This window comes from Rhopalosiphum padi, chromosome 4 (assembly GCF_020882245.1).
Source record: "Rhopalosiphum padi isolate XX-2018 chromosome 4, ASM2088224v1, whole genome shotgun sequence".
NCBI lineage: Eukaryota > Metazoa > Arthropoda > Insecta > Hemiptera > Aphididae > Rhopalosiphum > Rhopalosiphum padi.
Window position 1 is genome coordinate 49,592,531 of NC_083600.1, and position 23,269 is coordinate 49,615,799.

The window sequence follows — 23,269 nt, forward strand, 5'->3', positions numbered from 1 at the left end:
AATAATATCATATTACTGTATATATATAGTAGTGATTAGCGAAGATAATAATAATAGACAAAGGTGGCGATTTACGCGCCTATTATAAATAGGTTATATTATAATTTTATAAAAAATATAGTGGCAATTTGCGCTTTTAACAAAACAAAAAAAATCAACAAGCGAATAAATACAAAAATTAAAACAATTTGGCCAATGTTGACACTACAGCGGACGAAAAAGGATGAAAATACGCCGGATATATTACAATATTCGTGGTTGGTACGACAGTGTCCGATAAAGCGGATAAAATTAACATATAATTCATAAAAAAAAATACTGATGTAGGCATGTATGTGTGTGAGAGTAACCGACCAGTCGTCTAGGTCGGAAAGTGTGGCGATGGTGTGGAGGCAATATTTCTCGCTGTCTCTCTTTATAATAATATTTTAATAAATTGAATACTAACATTAATTATTTTAATTATTAACACTATATTTTAGCTGTTTTTCGGTAGAAACAACAATAATCAGTTAAGAAAAAGCAAAAAGAAATCGAAACCAAAGAATTGACCACGCATTGGAAACGATCTAAAAACAAATGGTTAAATGTTAAAATTAATGAACGAAAATCCGAAACAAAAAATATATTTTCTGAAATTCAAATGACGATTGACAATAATAAAATTACATTTGAAAGTAGTGATATAAAGCAAAAGAAAAAAAATATAAGTAAGTATAAATGAATTGAGTTCTAGTAATGTACCCGGAAAAAATGTTTTGAGTGATTATAGTTCTATTCCTACTGAGATAAGTGATTCATCTGGTAATAATTAATTTAAAGTATTACAACCTCCATAAATTATTTTCAATAATCTCTATTTGTGATGATATGCTAAACTACTTAATTTGATTAAAGGATTAATAAAGAAAATCGTTGATATATGAAACCATTAGACTTGAAATATTGTTTTAAAATATAGAACTTAAAAAAAATAAATGAATATAGCAACTATTTTTTTTCAAAAATAAAAAATAAAACGAATACAAAAAATTGGATTTTGGTTTTTCTATATACCTAGATAACTGGAACGCAACCTCGAAAGAAAAATGTATAATATGTTAATTTGAAAAAACTTTGTGATGATTTAGTTTATGAATATGAGTTGGAGGTTTGGCGCTATAAATCAGGTATTTTTTGATATTAGTTTTCTGTCGGAATCCGAATTAGTTGAAAAATATACAAATAAAATTAACTAATTAATACTGCAGATTTGAATCTTAATAATTAACTGAGGAAATCGCTAAAAATTTTGCTCATAGTATCCTACCTGATTAAAAAACATTTTGTAAATAACACCTGAGTATTCAATGACCTATATCTTTCCAAATATTTTTTGTACAAGACGTCATTATTTAACGTGGCCGTGTAGTACCGCAACATGTAAACGTAACTTTAGTAAGCTGAAATTAATTAAAACTTATATTCGATGTAAAATTGGCCAAAATAGGCTCACAAATCTATCATTATTGTTATCAATCGAAAAAGAAACCACGAAGACAATTGACTTTGATTCGGTTGATGACTTTGTGATGATCAAATCAAGAAAAATAAAGTTTTAACATATTTAAATAAAAATTGACTATGATACTTTTTAACGATTTGTTTCATAAAAGTTGTTATTCTTGTATAACATTTTTCTACCTTACAATAAATAAGGCTTATTATGATTTATATGTTAAACAATCATGGCACTTTTGATCGTGACAGAAATATGAATTCAATATTTCTTTTAGAAAGGGGTTGACTATAAAACACAAACGTATAAATAATTAATTTCACTAAAATTGTATGAAAAAAAAATTGTTACTGAAAATAGGGCGAATTGGATTATCTTCCCCGGGTGTCAAAATCCCTAGATCCGGCCCTGTACAAGTATCATTGTCAATGGTTATCGTGTCCTGTACATATGAAAATACTGTTCACTGGTCTAAATAAACTTTGACAGTACCCATAAAAACATAGCCATTTATGTTAATTTATTTATTCATTAAAATTTACATGCAATTAATCAATAAAATTAACTATATTATATTATACTGAGTAACATGAATATCAAAACGTTTAGAAAATTATTCTGCTACTGATTATGAAGATATAGATATAATTTGTAATTATTAAAAACCTAAAATATATTATATAGTTGAAAACTGTATATCTTTATATTATGTGATTAAATCAATGATATTTTAAAAACATGATGCAATGTTAAATTATGTTATTTAACTTGCAATAAAAAAATATATCAAAAATCGTTTGTCAACAGTTCTTTTTCCATAATCGTTCAAAATTTGAATTTTATTAAAAATAATTTTACTTTTATATTAAATTCTTTTTTTATATTTTTATTTTCTCAATAAGTACTTGAAAATTGAATTGATAATTTTTTTGTGGTCAATAGTTAGACAATTTAAGATACATCTTTGAAAAAATATATGGACATTAGTTGGTATGCCTATAGTAAGTACGGCTATTATAGTTTACAAACCTGTATCAAATACAAATTTAAATGGTCGTTCATTTATAAATATATGTAAAATGTTATTTCAATATTGTATTTTTTATATAGAAATGTACGGAATTGTTATTAATATTTTGTTTTCATACGGAAAAGGAATTATTAAGAAAAATATAATTTTTAAGGATACAATATAGTGGATACAAGTTCATTGTTAATTAATTTTAGTTCTCTGAAGTTTATCTCCGTTTCTCGTTCTTGTAATGCTGAAACGTTAAATATTAAATTAGTATAGCGGAGAATAATATATAATATTATGGTACACCGACCTATTTACGTTGCCAATTTTAAATAGAAAACACGATTTCGCAGTGATCAATTCTGCTCTCTTTATACTTCATAACAAGTATTAATACCTACCTATTTATTTTGTCTTTGATACATAAATCGGAACTTTAGAATTTCTGTTTTACAGAGCGTTCTTGTGTTGTATTATGTGTTTAGGATGCAAATATAATAAAATCTGGTGTACTGTTCTATAAAGCGAACTTTAATTTTCTAAACTTTAAGACTGCATTTGAGTACTAACCTGTTTGTAATATTCATTAAATTGACATACGGAATGCACAGCGTAAATATTATCTCAGTTGCAGGTCAGACCTGTTTTAAATACAACCATGGCTTATTCAGCATAACGCGGCGCAGTTGCATAATTTCATCATACATTTTGTCCGAAGTGAAGCATGCAGTTAGCTTCCTACACAGACTCGTTTTCACTAAATGGGATTATTTTATTTCTTGGAAACCTATGACTTTATTATAGTGCCTATGCAGTTATCAGTGATATAAAAGAATATTAATTTTCCCGATTAAATCTAGTCTGACCTTTTTTCGACAGTTCTCATTTTTACCGAACGAAAAAATAACATCTGCATTTATTTTTAGCGTAAGAACGAAAATTTGATTTTTTTTAAACTTACAATTGGATAAAAGAAAATTTAGCGAAAACAGGTAACAAAAATAATATAATGATTACATATTTAATGAAAAATTGAATTATAATTTATCAAAACACAAAATCAACTTAAAAACTAGGATAGGGCTTTTCGGCACCCATAGCATTTAGAGCTAGATATCACCACACCGACCAATCCTGCATAGTTATTCACAGCTGAAACATACAAGCCACACAAAACAATTATTTTATTATGGGTAATTATTTTAACTTTTGGCACGAAATACGACATCGACCGTAAATTAGTACGTAGAGTTTTTAAACAAACAAATGACATTTGAACTGTTCTAGAAATGTTAATAAATTTAAGTTTATTACATAATAAAACATATCATATTGTATTAAATTTTGTTATAAAAAAATAAAAAATAACCTTATCTTGTCTTAGTACCTAATACCTATATCCTGTAGAATTTTTTTTTTATTCATAGTTTTTATAAAATAAATAATATAAAAAAATATATTTTACACATTAGTCGTAAATTAAAATATAATTTTATCACAAATATAATTAAAAATAAATAAGCAGTATTTTAAATGTTTGATTTTGAATTGTTTAATAATTATATGCAAAAATGTAATTTAACTTACAATTTGTTCCTGACAAATATCTTAGATGCATTGAGATTATTATCAAGCACTGAATTTAAAATAAAACGTTGAATTCTTATTAATAAGGTTTTAAAAATACTATGTAATTTATCTATTAACCTAAATAATAATTAGGTTTTTTTTTTTTTGTAGAATCATAAGTTAATTTGATTATATTTTATTGATTTTAAAACTAATATCTACTACAGTTAGATAAAAATCGATCAATGAGTTATAATTATAGTTATAGTTTAACTAGCATGCAATTATATTTTTATCGTAATAATACATTTATTATAGTATAACTACTAATGATGATAGTTTTTTTTTACTTTGGAAGAATAGTGCATTCACTTATAAATAATTATAATAATAATAATTTTTTTTTTTTATAATCTAATATGCCTTTAAAATTAAAGTATTGACAATTTCCCAAGTAGACTATTTCAAATATTTAGGCAGCATTATAACAGACTATGGGAAATTAACAAAAGAAATCAGAAGCATAATTTAGGCCTATTCGCCAAGTAAAACACATTTTCCTCAAAATGAAGAAATTACTAATAAAAAAAATCTGTGTATATATTCTAAGAAAATGCTCATTAAAACGTACGTCTAGAGTGTGGCATTATATGGATGAGAGACATGGATGATAAATAAAACAAAGAAAGAGATGTAAGAATCTCTCAAAATGTGGTGATGAAGGAAAATTCAGAGAATAAGTTGGGCTGAAAGAAAAACAGACGAATATGTCTTAAAGACAATAGATAAACATTAATAGATATTCTAAGGAAAAGGTTATGGCAGACGATAAGCAACACGTTGAGGTATAGCGACGAACTACTCAGTTTAATAAGTGAAGGGATGATAGAAGGAACACGATCAAGAACAAAATACATCAGCCAAATAATGAAGACGCAGGAGCCACTTCTTACAGCAAGCTTAGGATCTAACAAACGACAGAGAAACGCGGAGAAGGCATTTGTTGTGCATGAATATGTTAATAAACGATATTCGGATTGAAAAAAAAAAATAAGTACAAACATTTTATTTAAGTATTTTATGATTTTCTTGAAAAATAATATACATTTTTCAATGTTGACAATCATGTAATATAATCTACACTCATTTTACAATCTATTGCACATGCTACACAAAACATTTGGACCACGTTTACTACTCTAAAATATGTTCATAGGAAAAAATACACATCGTTGTAAAGCCAATATCATTTTTGCTCCGTTTAGAATTTGAAATATATATATTTTTTTTTTTTTTTACAGAATGCGATCGATGGACTTGGCAGCTGGTTTTCTTATTTTAGAGCTTTAATGATATAGCTTATACATAAATACAATAACAAATCTATGTTAGCACAACAGCTGATACAATTTCATACTAAACATTTGATTTGTCACAATACATTCATTTTTTTAAGTAAGTATAGATAGAATAAGATATAGAATATTAAAATCATGGCTTTTTTTTTGTTAATTGTTATTTTAAAAAAAAATTATTAATGACCTACTTTTGGGAAAGGGATGTTTTTAAAAACAATTTTTTTATTTTTGTTAGTTTGTCATAATAACAAAAAATATGGTACTTATAGCGTAATTGTTTTAAAATATTTGAGATTCAGTGAGGCTAAAACAAGGTAAATGTGCAAGAGAAAAGTGTTTAAATGGGTGTAAAAAGTTAATAGTATTATAAATTTATAACTTTTTGGTAATACTTAGTTGTTATATAACACATTCAAATTGAATTGAATTAAAATTGCATATTTATAGGTTAATAATGTATAATATTCCATCTAGTAAGTGCTAAACTGTTTAATACGAGTATTATACGACTATATTTGAATGTCAAATAAAACATATTTTAGTAGTAATTTAATTTTATATTCAACATAATATTTCAAGTAAAAATATTGAGAAAAAATAAAAACTTAATATATGACTCGAATAATAGATAAAGAATTGAATTTCAACTTGTTGGGAATTTTGAGCGTTAACAAAAAAGTAATAAATTTAATTAAACATTAATTTTTTTTTTTTAATGTCTATTGCAAGTTATAGATTTAACATTTATAAAATAGCCTATTTGAACATTCGTTGGTACTTACCAGTTATCCGTATCCAAAGTTGATCCACTCTTATGGGTTAGACCTTTTTGGTCTAAGCCACAAGGTACAGCTATCATAAATAATTTTTTATTCAGTTTTTAGATCTTAGGAGGAAATGAAAGGGTTTATTAATTTGTTAATTCATCAAAAATGTCTACTGTCATAAATATAACAGGATTAATCATATATTATATTCTGTTTTTATAATTTATAATTGGTTTATAAGTAAACAAAATTAATTTTGAGTTAATAAAAATCTTGGTTAAGATTTTTGTATAGGAACTATTTATTTTTTCTTTAGTTAGATATTAAGATTTAGTATTAATATGTAATTTTTAAATGTATGAGGTTGTTTAAGTTTGTTTTACAAATAATTATTCTGGAAAATTCATTTTGCAATAAGACATATTACAGTTTATGTGTTGAAGTAAATACCCTATCAAAATATTAAAATTATATTTTTGAAAGGTAAGATTTATAACTTTTTAATTTATGAATTGTCGATGATAATTTGCTATCACTTCTTAAGTAAGTTCTTGATTACTATAATACAATTGGATTTATATATATTTAAATAAATACTAAAAAGTGTGATAAAGCTTAAGTGCTTGTAAAAAAAAATAAAAACTCAGTGAGGTACCAAAAGTAAGTTACTGAGCATAAAGGAACAAACATATTATGAAGTATTCCTAACTTAATAATAAATAAAATAAAACATGAAAGTGATTTTTTAAATGATTAATCGTATTAACTGAGTTTAAAAACTGTTTTTAGTATTAATTATAATATTGATTTTATTTTAACAAAAGATAAACACCAATATCAATTAAACATATATTAACATCAAAAAGTGGCTATACTTTAAAATATCTTTTTTTTAACAAACACATTCGATAATATTTATGAATAATAACAATATCATACACATTTTCATAGATTTAAATTAAGTATAGTTAATAAAATTATTTTTATAAATAACTAAAAAAATGTATAATCCACAGTATTATAATTAGTTTTTGATACGTTGAAGAAATTATAGTGTCATAGCTTTGTTTCCTTTTTTAATCCAAATTCAAAATTAAAATTGTGCAAACAAGCGACAAAGCAAAATTAGACGTTAATGGATTATTAAATATTAAATATCTTTTCAAAGTTCAACGTGAAGTTTTAAACTATTTTAAATTTTTTTTTTATTTTCAAACTGATTTTAAATAGCAAAATGTAATATTGCCATTAAAATAGTTATATAATCTATGTAATATATTTATATTTAATGTATATTAATCATGTATATAAAATCATAAGTATGTACAAAAACTTTTTTTTAATTATATATTTTCATACGTATCTACAAAATTCGTTTAATAATATGCATCGCTTTGTTGTATTTGTAAATAATCATTTTATTTGTTAACACTTAATCTAATCTAAAAATTTCAAAAGATAAAAAAAATAATCATAATTATAATAATAATTAACACACAATCGAATTTATTTTATTTTTGAAAAAAAAAAATATATATTCACGCTGGTCGTATCGTTTTTCTAATTATGTCCTTTAGTAATGTTTTGTTACCACTTCCATATTACTCAATGTGTTAATTTTTTTTTTTTTACAATTTAAACTTTTATTTACATGCAAAAGTGTGAAGTACAAGAATCTTAAGATATATTTATAATTATATTTTCACATTTCAACTATCTGAACACGTTCCATAACAAGACTGAAGCAGCGATCATCGTTGAACAGTTGATAGAAGACGTAACATGACATCCAAAACTCGGGGACGTAACTGAAATGAAAAAAAATAATTAAGCAATCGATTGCAAATTATGATAATCAATGCGTCTAAATAAAAGTTAAACAAACTGTTATTTGTTCTTTATAATGAAAGTAGTGTAGCTTTATAATTTATATTTAATAATTCAAAATGCTTTGTTGTCTTTAAAAATGGGGATGTAGTGCCAACTTAAACTTTAAATTTTTATTTAAGAATTATAAGGACAATTTTATTTTACAATTTGATGTAGAAAATTATATTATATGATGAATAATCAGTATCTATGTAAGGATTTTAGTGGTGAAAATGTTTTATTAATTAATAAAGTGATAAAATATTTTTCTTTGTACATAAAATTCTTGTTGAGAAAATATTATCATTCAAATAATATATATGTATTCTATTTAGCAGGATTCAGATGAATAAACAAATAATGAAAAAAATGGGGAAAGGTAACCTCTTTACTGTGCAGTAAGTGTTGAGAATAACTTGTAAATAATGTGATATTACTTCCCTATCTATTTAAATATATTTAAAATTACTGTAAGGAATTAATTATTCACCATTCTTATATTTATAATTTGTTCATCATAAATTCTCAATAAAATATTCTGCTTTGTTATATGAAAGAAATACTGTAGGTATTTTATTATTAGAAAAAAGGTAAAAACTTAAATAAAAAACAAAAATAATTTTAGAAAATACAATTTTTTTTAGATAATTATTTATTATTATGTATTACAGTTAAGGGAATCACCAAGTTAAAACTTTTATGCGATACTTATTTCTTAATATTTTTAGATTAAACATTATAAATAAACATTATTTTACATCCTCACAACCCTTACATTTACACACCAGGGTGTTGGTGTATTATTATTATTATTATAAACGTGGAAACAAATATAAATCATGGGTCTTGACATTAAAAAAAACGATTCTGAACAATAAGCTAAGATAAAATCACGCTTGCTCGGATGCTTTATAATATTTTTCGTAGATTATTTGTAGGTACGTACATTGTCCTTACCTAGTTTTATCTCTTACATAAAGAAAAACTACAACGAAAATAAATTAAATTACTTTTTAAAGTACAAACTAGATTCGATTTCAAATTGATATATATATATATAGTATATATTAAATACTATATTAAACTCTATATGTGATGTTTATCCATCGCCTGGTAATCCAAAAAGAAACAAAAGTTAAATAAAAAAAATTATTAAAACCAACACTGAAACAAGAATTTCAAGTAGAATTCAAAAATAATAACCATAAACTGCAAATGTTGTTTATTTTCTAGGGGCAATAATACTACAATATATTTTAATTTGTTTTAAGTTGAAAAAAAATAATCGTGTATACAAACATAATACATTAAATGTAACTGTAACAATAATAATTTGAAGATAAAAACATCTGAGTGATTATAACTGAGTTCCACTTATATTCGTTTTTTGAACGTAATAACCTACCATTATTGCTAAAAAATATATAGTTATTTTTCACTTTTACATTTTGTTTCGATATGCTCAAAGATAAACGGTGCTTAACTTCCTGTGTTTAAGACAATTTATTTATTTTAATTAATTTATGCTATAAAAACTTATATGTTTTACTGTATTGAAGTTGAACTATATAAATATAATTTTTAAACATTAACCTAAATTAATATATCATTAATAAACATTTATATTGAATAATATATTTACATAAAATTAATATAATAGAACATGATTTTTTTTTTTTGATTGTATTTAACAAAGTTCAAATAATGCAAATTGTACAATATTATTATTGATGAAATCACTATTTTACTCAATATTTTTTAATCTTTTATTAATTCTATGACATTTAAGGTCATATCATTGATTATAAATACTAGTACGTCTTAGGCATTAAATAAATGTGATGTATTATAAAGTTTGACCTCGTATACTTTAACAATGACAATAGCCGGATGAGCATACTCAAAATCAAATTCATTGATTTTTTTTTATATTACATAATTCAAATTATTCAAATTGTTTAATCTTGTAATTATATTATATATAAAAAGAATTTTGTAAGTTTACAACCATTAAATCACATTTAGGTGTAATTAAATTCAAATTTTATCATTTTAAAATTAATAAATAAATATTTATAGATTTTTTCCGTGAACGTAGAAAAATTTTAATTATAAGTATTATATTGTCAAGCCAATACCTAATTAGTTTAAGTGAATATATTAAAATTGATTTCAAAATTCAGATGGATTAATTGTTTGTATTATTTGTTATATTTTATTATTAGAAGGAAATGTATATTATATGTATAAAGTTTTAAGTGATATTCATTTACAATAATAAATCACAATCATATTTTGCATTAAAAACTTTTTAAGCTTTTCAAAAAAAAACGTCTACTTGCGATTTTTTTTTAATATGATTAGAATATAAATCAAATTATGATGTCCAACAAACATGAACAATTTTAATTCTAAAAATTGTTTAATTTATAGCATATACATTATATAAATTATAGTTCTTCACAGAGAGCTTATAAATGAATATTTTTTTTTTTTAATATTTTATGCTACAAAAGTTATAAGATTAAGATATAAATCTTAAAACTGAGTTTTTAGCATATATACTTATTTTTATTGTTTTTGTAATTATAGTGATATTCTAAAAAATAATTGTTTTATGTTTTTATTTTATACTTAATATGTATTAATTTTTTAATTATATTATAAATCACAAAGAATTCAATAACTACGTAATTTATAATTTAAGATTCAAGAAAAATTTTAAAAAATTAATTTTTTAAATAAATTAAGATAACTAATTTAAAATAGTAAAATCCACATATATTATAATTTGAATATTTTATCAAAAATAAAAATTAAATAAACATGTATAATTTACAATGTACTTGCATATTATACACAAATAAAAATAATTAACATATAATACAAGATAGACGGAAGGAATACAATAGATTACTCTTGGGTGGTCGTCTTACGATATGCTAAGTATAAGGAATAATCAGCGAAGATGAATGAAAATATAATTTTTAGGTGTTCACTAGACTCAATGTCTAGTCAGTAGATAAAGTTATTGAATATTTGTGGAGCAATTTAAAAACTCATGACATTATCAACGATAAACAAAAAATAAAATAATATATGTTGTTTCTTAAAAATTTAAAATTAATTCTTAGTTAGTTACCTATACCTTCGCTATAATCTATATTTTCATTAAATAATCAAATTTTTTGGATTATACGTTATAAATGGGGTGAAAAATAACATACATGTTAGCATACAGTAGCGGAGGAAGAAGATTTCAGGTTTTACAGTTGTCTTATTTTAATTTTATTTTTCATGACACTTTTTAGATGTGTGAGAATTTATATTATTGTTTGTGATGATTTTTAATTCTATTATATTTATTATTTTGAGAAACTATTTAACACATATTGCAGTGTTCTTCTTACATTTCAATGATAAGATACACTTTAAACCTATAAACAGCAGATAAACTCCCTCGGTTGTTTTTTTTTTTTTTTGTTTAAAATAATATATCACACAATTAATAATATTTTGACTATTAAGTGATGCTAAAAATACACTGATTTAAATGATTTATAATTGTTAAATATATTGCAAACAACACTTTAAACACTCAAATAATAACGAAATCTATATATTAACAATGTAGAATAATCAAAAATAAATAACCGTGACAAATAGTACCATAATAATATCCTCCAAATAAAAAACATCTGTTAGGTATTGCTCAAAATAGAAATGAAAAACAAAATTGTAGGAATAATTTATTCAGTTATTGTCTTGATATCGTGCTATGCCTAACATTATAATGCACCTTTGTATGTAATATGTATATAAAGTACTCAACTCACTAATGCACAACTTTTAGCAGAACAATATTTATTGTTCCGTTGTATTAACATCTGTTACTCATTCTCATTCAATACAATTTGTTTACAATCACTTTTTCAAAACATTAGTAGACCACCATTGATTTATTATTAACCATTGTTTTTTCCAAGTTTTTTATACACATTTTATAAGTTTGATATGTCGATAAAAAAAATACGGTAAGAATCAATAATGTTGAATTTTATGATCAATTGATAAATTTGTTCGATAAAAGTAAAAGTGTTGTATAAATTGATTTGAATTTAAATTATTTGAATTTTAAAAATAAAATTCTATATAATTTATAAATTATTATGTATTATCTATAATATTAGGATAAAATTTAATTTGTTATCATACCTTTTAAATTTACCATAATTTGTAACATATTCTCAGATCCAGCTTATTATCTTTATTAACTTTTATAGCATTATCTATTAAAATGTTCAACAAAGTTTTATAAAAGCTACTTTATAATAAATTAATACAAAATATATATGATTATGTTAGTGTGGGAATTTAATAAATATAATTTTTTAGGTATTTAATATGGGTTATAGTTAAATGACTAATATTAATATTTAATAATATTGTGTACACAAAGTCGATAGAAGTTAATTTGATTAGTTACTAAGGCATATTTCTAAAATAACTACTTAATTTAATTAAAACATTTTATAAACACGTGTGACACATTTAACATTAAATAATTTTTAAAATTAATAATTATGTCAAAACTACATAAATATACCTACCTAAGTGTAAATCATCTTTGGCTTTTGATTCAAGTAAGAACAATAATAATGTTATTTTTATTCGTGGTAAGATCAAGAACTAAAACTATCGATATAATTTCCCCAAAAATATACTATTCGGGTACCCATTTCATTAAGTATAATGATGGTCCATAAATTCGGTGTAATGAATACTTCTCACTTAGGAAATCAGTTTGTTACCTGAGAATACGGTCTAATTAAGTATAGTGGTTTATTGTGAGTGTCCACTGGCAACACCTAGTATGAGTTTTGAAATATGGAACCAAAATAAACTTCATATACATTAATTAGTGCAAGGTTTTTAAAAGAATATTTGAGAAAATTAGCTTTTATAAAAAGCATTTTTGATAAAAATATTTGGGTAAGAAAATATGAGATTTTTACTTTTTTTCTGATCAATTTCACGTAATAAACTTACAGTAAATACCTAGGTTGCGCTTTATTTAATCATAATTTTTTAATCATATAAAAAAAATAGGTGAACCGTAAATATTTATCTACTACCATGACTCACAAAAATACATCTATGGTTCATCGTTTTCTGTGCAGGGTAGAAAATTCCTAGTTACTTAGCGATGTAATTTGTTTTTTATTTATAAACTTATTGGAGAGTTTAATATTAAGTATAGATATAAGAAGCGGAAACTTAGATCATAAAACGGATAGTTATATCAGAATCTGGTGTGAGGAATACTATGTCAGTTAATGTAATGATATAGATACTGCCCTTAAAGATTCGTGTCACATCAAAATATAGGACAGGTAAATATGATAGAGGAATTTTATATAGTCGAAATCGTACAATTATACCCTACCAAAACATGACGATTCATTTTTACCGATAGTTAAAGAAGTGCGTATTATAGAGACGAATGCTAGTTATTGACGTGATATACAAATTAGTGTACAAGAACTTTTCGGTTTCCGATAAAAACTCGGAGTCATAATTTTTTCTATATTCCTTAGGTTTTGTCGGAATACACGAATTGTTGTAGAATAAATTGCGTGAAAATAACGAGTGGCGGACTCAAGAAAATGGACAGAATCTGCAGAAATTGTATGTGTCTCTCTCCGAGACACGATTTGAACGTGCGAATGTTGCAATATTAAATGTAGTGCAAGTGGAAGGGAGTTGTTGAAAAACAATTTCTTAAATGGGATTAATTCAACGGAATGAGCACCTCTTTGCTCTTGCCGATGTAGTCTGGAACACAATCAATGACACGCATATTGATTTGATATTATTGTACACAGAAGTGTAGTGAACGCGAAAGTTTGATATTGCTAATATTGGGAAACATAAAGTACATATTATGTAACTGTCCAAAAACCGTAACTTTCTTTTACTTAATTTTATATAGTTTCGTTATGACTCATGGCCGTTAACGATGACCTGTCTAGACAAGAAACGTGCAGTAACATCAAATGTTTTAATATCCAATTAGTTAATCAGCCAAAATGTCGTCACTGTATATATCTTCTCACACAAAAATTTTTTATATATATACATGAAGTTATTAGACAAATAATTGAATTTGACGAGAGAGAGAAAAAAGACATGTTTCACAGAATGAAGAAGACTCCCAGTGGAGGAAATCCAAACTTATTATTTAGCATTGATAATAAACAACTATTTGACAACATTACATTCATATATATATATATATAGACGAAATTGGACACTGCACGAATGTCCCAAATGTATGAAAATCGTATATGTTTCATCGTATTTGTTTTTAACTTCATATTTGGCCATTTTTTTTTTAATCAGTTATCAAAGCTACAATATACTATGATAATTTAATCAATTGCATGCAAACCCACTCTTATAATGTATTAAAATATATGATGACATTTTTAATTGGATTTTAGGCATATCCTCAGGAGAGAATTATATTACTATTAATTAAATAATACATATTTTAATTAATTTAATGTAATCTGCAAGGCCAAATGCCTATAAGTAATTCATTAATATTGAACTAACTGTTGAATACAATATTATAATATTGCAAGTAATGGTTGTATAGAATAAAAGTGCAACTATAAATTCTGTAACATTGAATTTGTAGGAAATGAATTCATAAATAATTATTTTAACGTCATTAATTATTATAAACAAATATCAGTACAATATTATTATATATATGTGGTATTTATATATATGTTAATTATGCATATGTATATAATATATAACATTCGACGAAATCGTTCTGCTTTATATTATAGATGTGAGTGTACCTTGTCATTGAGTAGGTTACTGTAATAGATGTGTTCAATTTGTTCTTTGACAAATCATTGAATTCGAAAAAACGATTTTGAGCTGTCAGTCAGACTAAATTTATGAGAATATTGTATTATTTGTGTTACTGATATGACTAATTGTATTATTCTACAAATAATATGGTAGGTTTGTTAAAAAACAAATCGTATGCATTATAATATAGTGATGATTAAAATATTATTTCATATTATATAACCAAAAGTTTTTAACTTTAGTCAATATCAACTTACCACGCGCAGACTATTATTAATAAGTTAGTGATACAAATAGCTTAAAGTTATAATCTAAACAATTTAAAAACAACATCATTGTGAAAGTAAATAATAAAATATAATAATATACGCGATGGCAAGAAGTTTCAAGTTTTTACAAATAATAATTTTTCAATTATAACAAAACAACTAAACTGAGTGTTTTTCATTTATATAACTAATTTATTGAAAATTTAACTTGAAATGTCAATAAAGATAATTTTGTTGATATTTGTATTTTGGCGATTTTTAGATTTCTGTTAGAAAATTTAACGAGAAACCTTGCATTACATTTTCAAGCCTTGTAAATATAACAAAATAATATGGCATTTGTTCTTTTAACAAATTTTGTCATTTTGTATTTTAAACGCACATAAAAAAAAGTGGGCAAGTGGGTATCGCTCTGCTGTATAGTAGAAATGGAGAGTAGGTCACTGGTCACTATAATACTAACATATCGTACTAACATTTGATAACAAAGGTTACGCTTAGTTTTTAAGATTGATGTATTTTGTCTTTTATACAAAATGTACACAGACAAAAAACACTACATACTAAAACCATTAAATTCATCGCTCGGTCAGAACCTAAAAACTAACATTTAATATTATATTTTCTAAGTTTCTAATAACTAGTACAATAACATCACATACAATTTAAAATAACATACAAACCTTTTTCGGGCACTGGCTCTGTTGATTTTATTGGTAACCTAAGTTCCGAAGATTGGTTGTACAATGAATTTATTAGAGCAGTGCACTTTAGTAAAAGCTTACGGCCGTCTTTGAAATGTCTTTGATCTAATTTGAGAGTTACCGTTAACTTGCTCCATTGTGAGGTATTTTTGAACTTCAACGTTTCTGGACTACCAATCTGAAATAATTTAAAAACGATTAATTTGTAACAATAGTCAATAATATGGTTATAAACTTTATAAATCGTATGCATTTTTAACTAAAAAATAATTTACGAATGTTACTGATTTCTACGATTTTTGTCAATACCTATTTGTACTTCAAATATATTTATTCGTTATATATTTTTAATCATTTTAAATCCCTACTAGAATAAACTTTTCAGGAAAATATGTCTAAAATATATTTTAAATATTTTTTGACTTGGGAACTCGTGTGATAAAAATCAGTTATAATAATAAGTACCTACTTATTTTATATCTATTACCTACATATTTTATAAGTTACCATTAAAAAATAATTTCGATCTCAGTTGTTTAAATTTCAAATAAAACATTATAAAAGATAAGAAATATATTATAAGAAAAAAATTTAATATATAAATAAAAGTTTTTTTTACAAACATTTAAATTTAAAGCTGTTTTGTTTTTATACTTCATAAAATATAATCAGAAGAGCCGAGAAAAAATAAATATAAATATTATTCATCATTAGATCATTCTTATGATGATTTATATTTTATAAATGTGCATATTAGCTTAATTCAATGAATTAAGCAGGAAGCAAACACCGGATAATATTATAATATATAATAGATAAAAATATTCCTTATACGAAAATAATAAATGTACATAAATACATATTTTATTATGAATTTGATTTCGTCGATTATATATTATTATATTCAAAATGTAATAATAAACTGTAAAAAAAATATTTAATGCTAATTTCTTTACATTCTTGAATTGAAAACAATGTTTATATTTTGAACATTTTTCATTGAGCATTTATAGTTTTTTCGTAAAATTGTTTAACAAAATCCATAAATCAGCTAATGACCAAAACAATATATTTCCGTGAAACGTAAGCTAATAAAAAAAGTTAAAATAATAAATAAGTCAATAGAAGAATTTAAAAAAATATAAATCGCAGACGATTTGGTAATCTCTTTAACTACACGGAAATGTCTTGGCAATATAATTCTAGCTATTTTGTTTTTTACATATTATATGATATTTAAATAATATTACAATTATGTATTTTAAGTATAACGGTTGTTTAAAAATATGTATTTACAAAAATGTGAGGAAGTGTTGTGCAATGGTCACGTCATCACTGGCCATATCGTGAGCAGTTTTCAGTTCGAATCTCGACACAGTGCAAAAAGCTCCCCCCCACAAAAAAAAAAATAATCATATAACACTGACAAAGATTGATAAAGTCGTTTCAAATTAATAAACAATGAACAAAAAAAATGAAAATATTTAAAATTAAAAAAGCGTTAGTTGGAATTCTTAAAATTGATTATTACCATTATAATATAATATAGTGTTTACTACTCGTATATTATGTGAATTAGCTTTGGTTAAGTTTGCTGACTGTCCTTTATAATTTATTGTACGCAATAATGACACGTATTTACCATAATCTAATATCGTTAAACTGATATAGCTGTGTGAATATATCATTTACGCAGGCCCGGATAAAGTCGGCGAGCTACCGAGAAAATCTCAGTGGGCCGGTTATGAGTGTTTGAACGTAATTTATTTTTTTTACGATAACGATTAATTAGTACTAAAATTAGTAGACAATATAATTGAATTAAATTATTTAGCTGTATAGCTATATACAGTTGTATATTTAACTGTGATCAAACGTTGCAAATCCTAATACTCGATAGGCCGACACCTTGTTTATCCTACACGGCAGCTACGTTTAAATTGTTGATTTTATTAATTATTATAGTCTACATTATTAAATTTCAAGGAGAGATACATTTTGAAAGTACAAAAAAATCGAATTTAAGACTTTTTACGTTATTAGCATTATGCTAATAGCATAATATGATATTTTTACTTTTAAATTGAGATATTACCGTATTCGTATTTTATGTATGACGTTAATTGGTAAGTTAATTATATAATATACTAGACAATTAATATACTCTAACGTTAAAATGACTGCATTCTACGAGTCAAAAAAAAACTTTATAGTATGGCATGAGTTGTTTGAGATAGCTACTCTATAATTATTAAGTCCTGTAAGATTTAAATTTTAATTGGTAAATAATTATTGACTTTTTTAATACTATTTGAAACTTTGAAAAAAAAAATCCTTCCTATTGTCACAATCAAAGGACTGACTATCTGTATAAAAAAAATATAACAAGTATTGGTAGTTAAATTATTATTATTATAATTTTTTTTTCATATTAATTTGGAAAAAACTGATTAATTGCGTTGTGTAAAAAATGATATCATGTAATTGCTCATGTATAATTCTTAGACTATTAATTCAGTGTTAAATATTTTTTTGATTTCTTTTCATACAAAACATAGGCACATACCTACGTTAATATTATTCAGTGCACAAGTATTATTGGTGCTGTCTTAAGAAAAAAATCAATTTTTCCTGAGTATGGACTTATTAGTATATTTTTTTGTTTATATAATGGCTCAATTAGTACCTATACTATTTTTATTGGTCCAGATATTATTATATAATATGTAAATTGTATATTATATATTGTATGTCTAATACATTTGTATTGATCATATATTTTGTTAATACAATTTTATCAGTAGATCACTTGTCGCGTACGGTTTTTGTTTCTCAATCATTTTTCGTATAAAACCATGATCAAGAATAATACAATTAAACGGTATATTTAAAATTGTTTATCAACTATTATATATTTTTATAATTGTTATTAGTTTATTACAATTTTATCATCCATTTTAGGTAAAGAAAGATATTGACAACATTTGTTTTTCTGTACACTAAAAAAACACCGTTAGAATTTATTTACAATTTTTATTTCCATAAACTACACTTTAAGTTATAACTGCATGTGTATGTATACACATACTGTGTATGGTAATAATAAACACTAAATAGCATATTTAGCTGTTACTTTGCCTCGCTAAAATTTTCTGTTTGAAATGCAGAACATGTAATATGTTATATAACATTTAAGGAACCAGACGAGACAATTTAATAAAGACATACTGAATGCCTGAATGTAATACTCTTATTTAAATGAACTACATGACAATTTAACCACTCGAGAAGTTAGACAGATCCTGTTTTTTTTTTAAATGAGTACCGAGTAAATTCATGCTTTTAATAAAAACTTATTTTTCTATTGTGCTTAGGTATATCGTTGTATTATTAATTATTATTACATTATTAATTGTAGCCATTTAATAATCTTTAAAACACGATGTAATGAAAAACTAGCTGTATACGTGTATAACCCATCAAACAAAAATAAAATGAAAAACACACATAAAATATGGCGCTATATTGTATGTACTTCAGTTTTAGTGTATATCACTTCATAGTCAAATCCGGACTTCGTGTACCTCGTTTTGTGGACTAATACGACTGAGATGGACAATCTGCCTGTCTAAAATTGGATAAAGCACACGATATTTAACGACGTTCATACTATATTCTTAAGTTTTCTGATGTCTGTAAAAACAATTTCTGAAATTTCCGTTAAAATCGATCGAGTAGTTTTTAAGTATATAAGCTACAAGACATACGGACAGTAACCAATGGCAACACTATATTATATAAACAAAGAAATATTAGATTTTCGTTAGCAAAAATAAAATTTACGCGTGAGCTATCTTATGGAAACCTATAGAGGTTGAAGTTATAAATAGTAAATACTACCTGAGTCTCAAAGAATATGTATGCAAAATGTTATGTCAATTGGTTCAGTTATTTCCAAGTATATAAGTCGTATTCAAATGTGTACATTAATTTATATAAGTATACTACATGTATTATGTTTATATAGCATAAAAAAAATTAAGATGAAGTAATATTGAAATATTCAATAGTATTTACTTACTGTATGCTTATTTGCGTTAAAATATTAAGCTATCAATGAAATTATATTAATCAATGAAGTAACACATCATACTTAAGTATATTAATAAGATTTTACAAAAAAACATCTTTGCATACTTGAATTTAATTATTCTTTGGAGCCGTCGATCATTTATCTTATAATAGTTAAAATATATTTATTTTTTTTTTATAATAATTTAATTGTATACATTTTTAAGTTAAAAAAATAGAAGCAAAAATATCAAATCTATGCTCTGAAAGTAGTTTATATAATTAAAAAAATAAACTATCTAATATTATAAAGTTAAATTTGTTTTCAGTTCTAAATATTTTATGAAAAAAATATCATTTTACAGCACTCTAAAGTCTGAATCTAGCGGGTAAATAAATGCAAAACGCTATCGTGTTCATAAAAGTTTATAGGTATGTCTGTAGAAAAAGTGATAGTTTATATTTTCAATGTATATTATTGACCTAAAAAATAGATCAAAATAATTGACTAAATAATATTAGTTTTTATTATCAATTATGTTCGCAGTTAATTTAATTTAATTTATTTACACGGAACATTGCATTTAAAATTCAAAATTTTAAATAAAAACAGAACAGTGATATATATTTTTGTTGTCCGTCGTTCAGATTTTATTCAGATTATAAACATAAAAAAAAAATTGATTTTAAAAATATTCTGAAGAACGTGACTTTATAAATAATTATATGATTTATAATTTTCCATTTAAGGTTTTATTACTGTGTTAATAGTTAAAACGCTGCATCTGGTATAGTTTATTTAGACTGGGTAATATGCTTACCACTTCCCTTTCCTCTATTCCTTAATTTCACTCATTTCTATTTTACACAAGATAAATACAACAACCGGTGCTAATCAAAAGCCGAAAATAGGACGCGAAGGTGGAGAATGGAGGCAGTGTATCTTCTATATAATTAAGTCATTAGTGAATAACCCAGGCGCAAAAATGAAATATGAACCGGGTGTGCTTTTGTCAGCTGCGTATTATTATAGCCGTAGGAAGGAGACGATACCTAACAGTACTAAACCCTTATGCATAGGGTGGAAATCAAAGTGATTTAAACGGATTTGACAATTTAACGGAATACAATATTAAAACGTGGTATAATACAGTGGACAATGCACTATGCTGTGGTCAACATGTGCAGGATCAATTATTGTGCTTTGTTCACTGAGTGTATACTCGTGATAAACTGCTACCATCTCGTGGAAATAGTGATATATTTAGGTACCTACGCTTAACGATGTTGATTTAATGACAAAAAAAAAAAGCTAATAAGTTAAGAAAATACAAGGTTTACGGGGTTATTCTACCTGCAATACCAAACAGAATTAACTAATGAGAATTAATATTTCAAAAAGTAAAATATTATTAAACGATTTAAAGAAATATATATTTTTTAAATTAAATAACGAATCGTTCAAACACAAATCGTATTGTAACGAGATTTATTTTTTTGGTGGTTTTAGGTTCTAGCATTATACTTTTCACGAATATGATTCAATAAATAAGCGAAATGTGGATATTTTAATTTAAGTGCGATACAAAAATATGTTATAATTGCATAATTCTTAATGTGTGGTAAGTACCTAAATAGAATTATTCGTTATTTATTTTTATTTGATTAATAAATGTTTGAAAATATTTATTGATTGAATTCCGTCATCAAAAGTATTAAATTGAATGTCTAGAACAAATAATATTATTACATTGAGTACGCGTACAATTTTACATTAAATGTGTAACATATTGAAGTTTACATTTACATTGAACCTCAGTAAAGTTGAATGTATTACACGTAGCTGTAATCATAGTTAAATACAATCGTATAGAGATGTTTTCGTAATTCATCATCCATCAGTAAAGTAATAATGTAATATAAATTAGAAAACAAATTTTAATAAAGTTTTTTCTTTGTGTCTAAATAAATAAAATATTTCCTACAAGTTTTTAGATTACGTATTAAAAACTTTTTTAACAAAATATTGTGATTGAAAGTTGTGAAAATGCGTGAGACTAATTATTATTAATTTCAATGAAAATCTATTTTGACGTAAAATAATTTATTCTTAGATTCAATGTTTTCCAAATATTTCTTGGAATTCTACTTATTTTACTGACTATTTATCAATACTACTCTATTTTTAATAGAGGAACACAATTCTCGGACAAAAACGTAAATTAATTAATAATTCATCAGTTGAAAAACTAAAAAATAATTTATATTATTATTAACAAAGGGAATCGAGAAATTATTTCCCATTACTTATTAGCTATTACACATAATTTTATATGATTTTATATTAGTTATAACAACGTTTATACATATACTGTATTAGTTGAATTTGTGAAAACTTTTAAATTATATATAACAAGTAATTTATAATAATAATAATAATAATAATAATAATAATAATTACAATATTAATAGTAAATTAGGTGTACCTAATAGAGTTTTTTTTTTTTTTATTAAATACACAACACTTTTATATGAAATTCCTGGATGGATACCTAGTGTAATAAGTATTCTAAATAATATTCATAGTTATCTACAAACACACTTTTAGAAAAAATATTTATTCATTAAAAGTCATAGTGTACATATTTTATACATAATTTAATAAAATTATTATGTTTCAATCACCATGATTTTTTTTTTTTTTTACTACGAAAGAGTACCTTGATCAGTTTTTATAAGTATTTCAGTATTTTAAATAATAATTAACTCACGGATGTTTTTGTGTACCTAGTAAATTTGTAGAGTACCTATACCTTTCTGGTGAAATATAATATATTTACGCAAATGCCAAATTGATATTTAGATAAAACTATTATTTATATTGTTATTTGTTGAAACATGATATTATTTTAAAATATGCGATTTTCGACATTTAATAATCAACTTTTTTTAATGTGATTCGTATTGCTTATAGTTAAATCAACACACGTGAAGCGGATAGGGAAACAATTATTAAAAACTGCTGATTTATATTCACCAATGATTTTAGTATGCCTATAATAATTAAACACATTGTATCAATTTGTTTTTATTGCTAAACATCGTATCAGTTTGTTTTTATAGTTGGTAAATTAAAGTCTAATATTTTATAATTTAACAACTTAACCATATAAAACAAAAAAAACTTCTAAACTTGAGCAAAAAAAAAAGAAAGAGTAAATAATGGAAAGCAAAAACTTCTTTTAAACTCTTTAAATT

The 23,269-nt window shown here is 24.2% G+C and overlaps 1 protein-coding gene across 1 annotated transcript in view; it reads right to left on the bottom strand.

Annotated features, from left to right (window-relative positions):
- Nucleotides 1–7,530: 7,530 nt before the first annotated feature.
- LOC132930495 (uncharacterized) overlaps nt 7,531–23,269 on the bottom strand; it is a 111,995-nt gene continuing 96,256 nt past the window's right edge. The window contains exons 5-6 of the mRNA XM_060996411.1: nt 15,920–16,118; nt 7,531–8,018 (exon numbers count right to left, since the gene is read on the bottom strand). Of these exons, the coding sequence (XP_060852394.1) occupies nt 7,924–8,018; nt 15,920–16,118 (294 nt within the window). The 3' untranslated portion in view covers nt 7,531–7,923. The remainder of the gene's footprint in view (nt 8,019–15,919; nt 16,119–23,269) is intronic.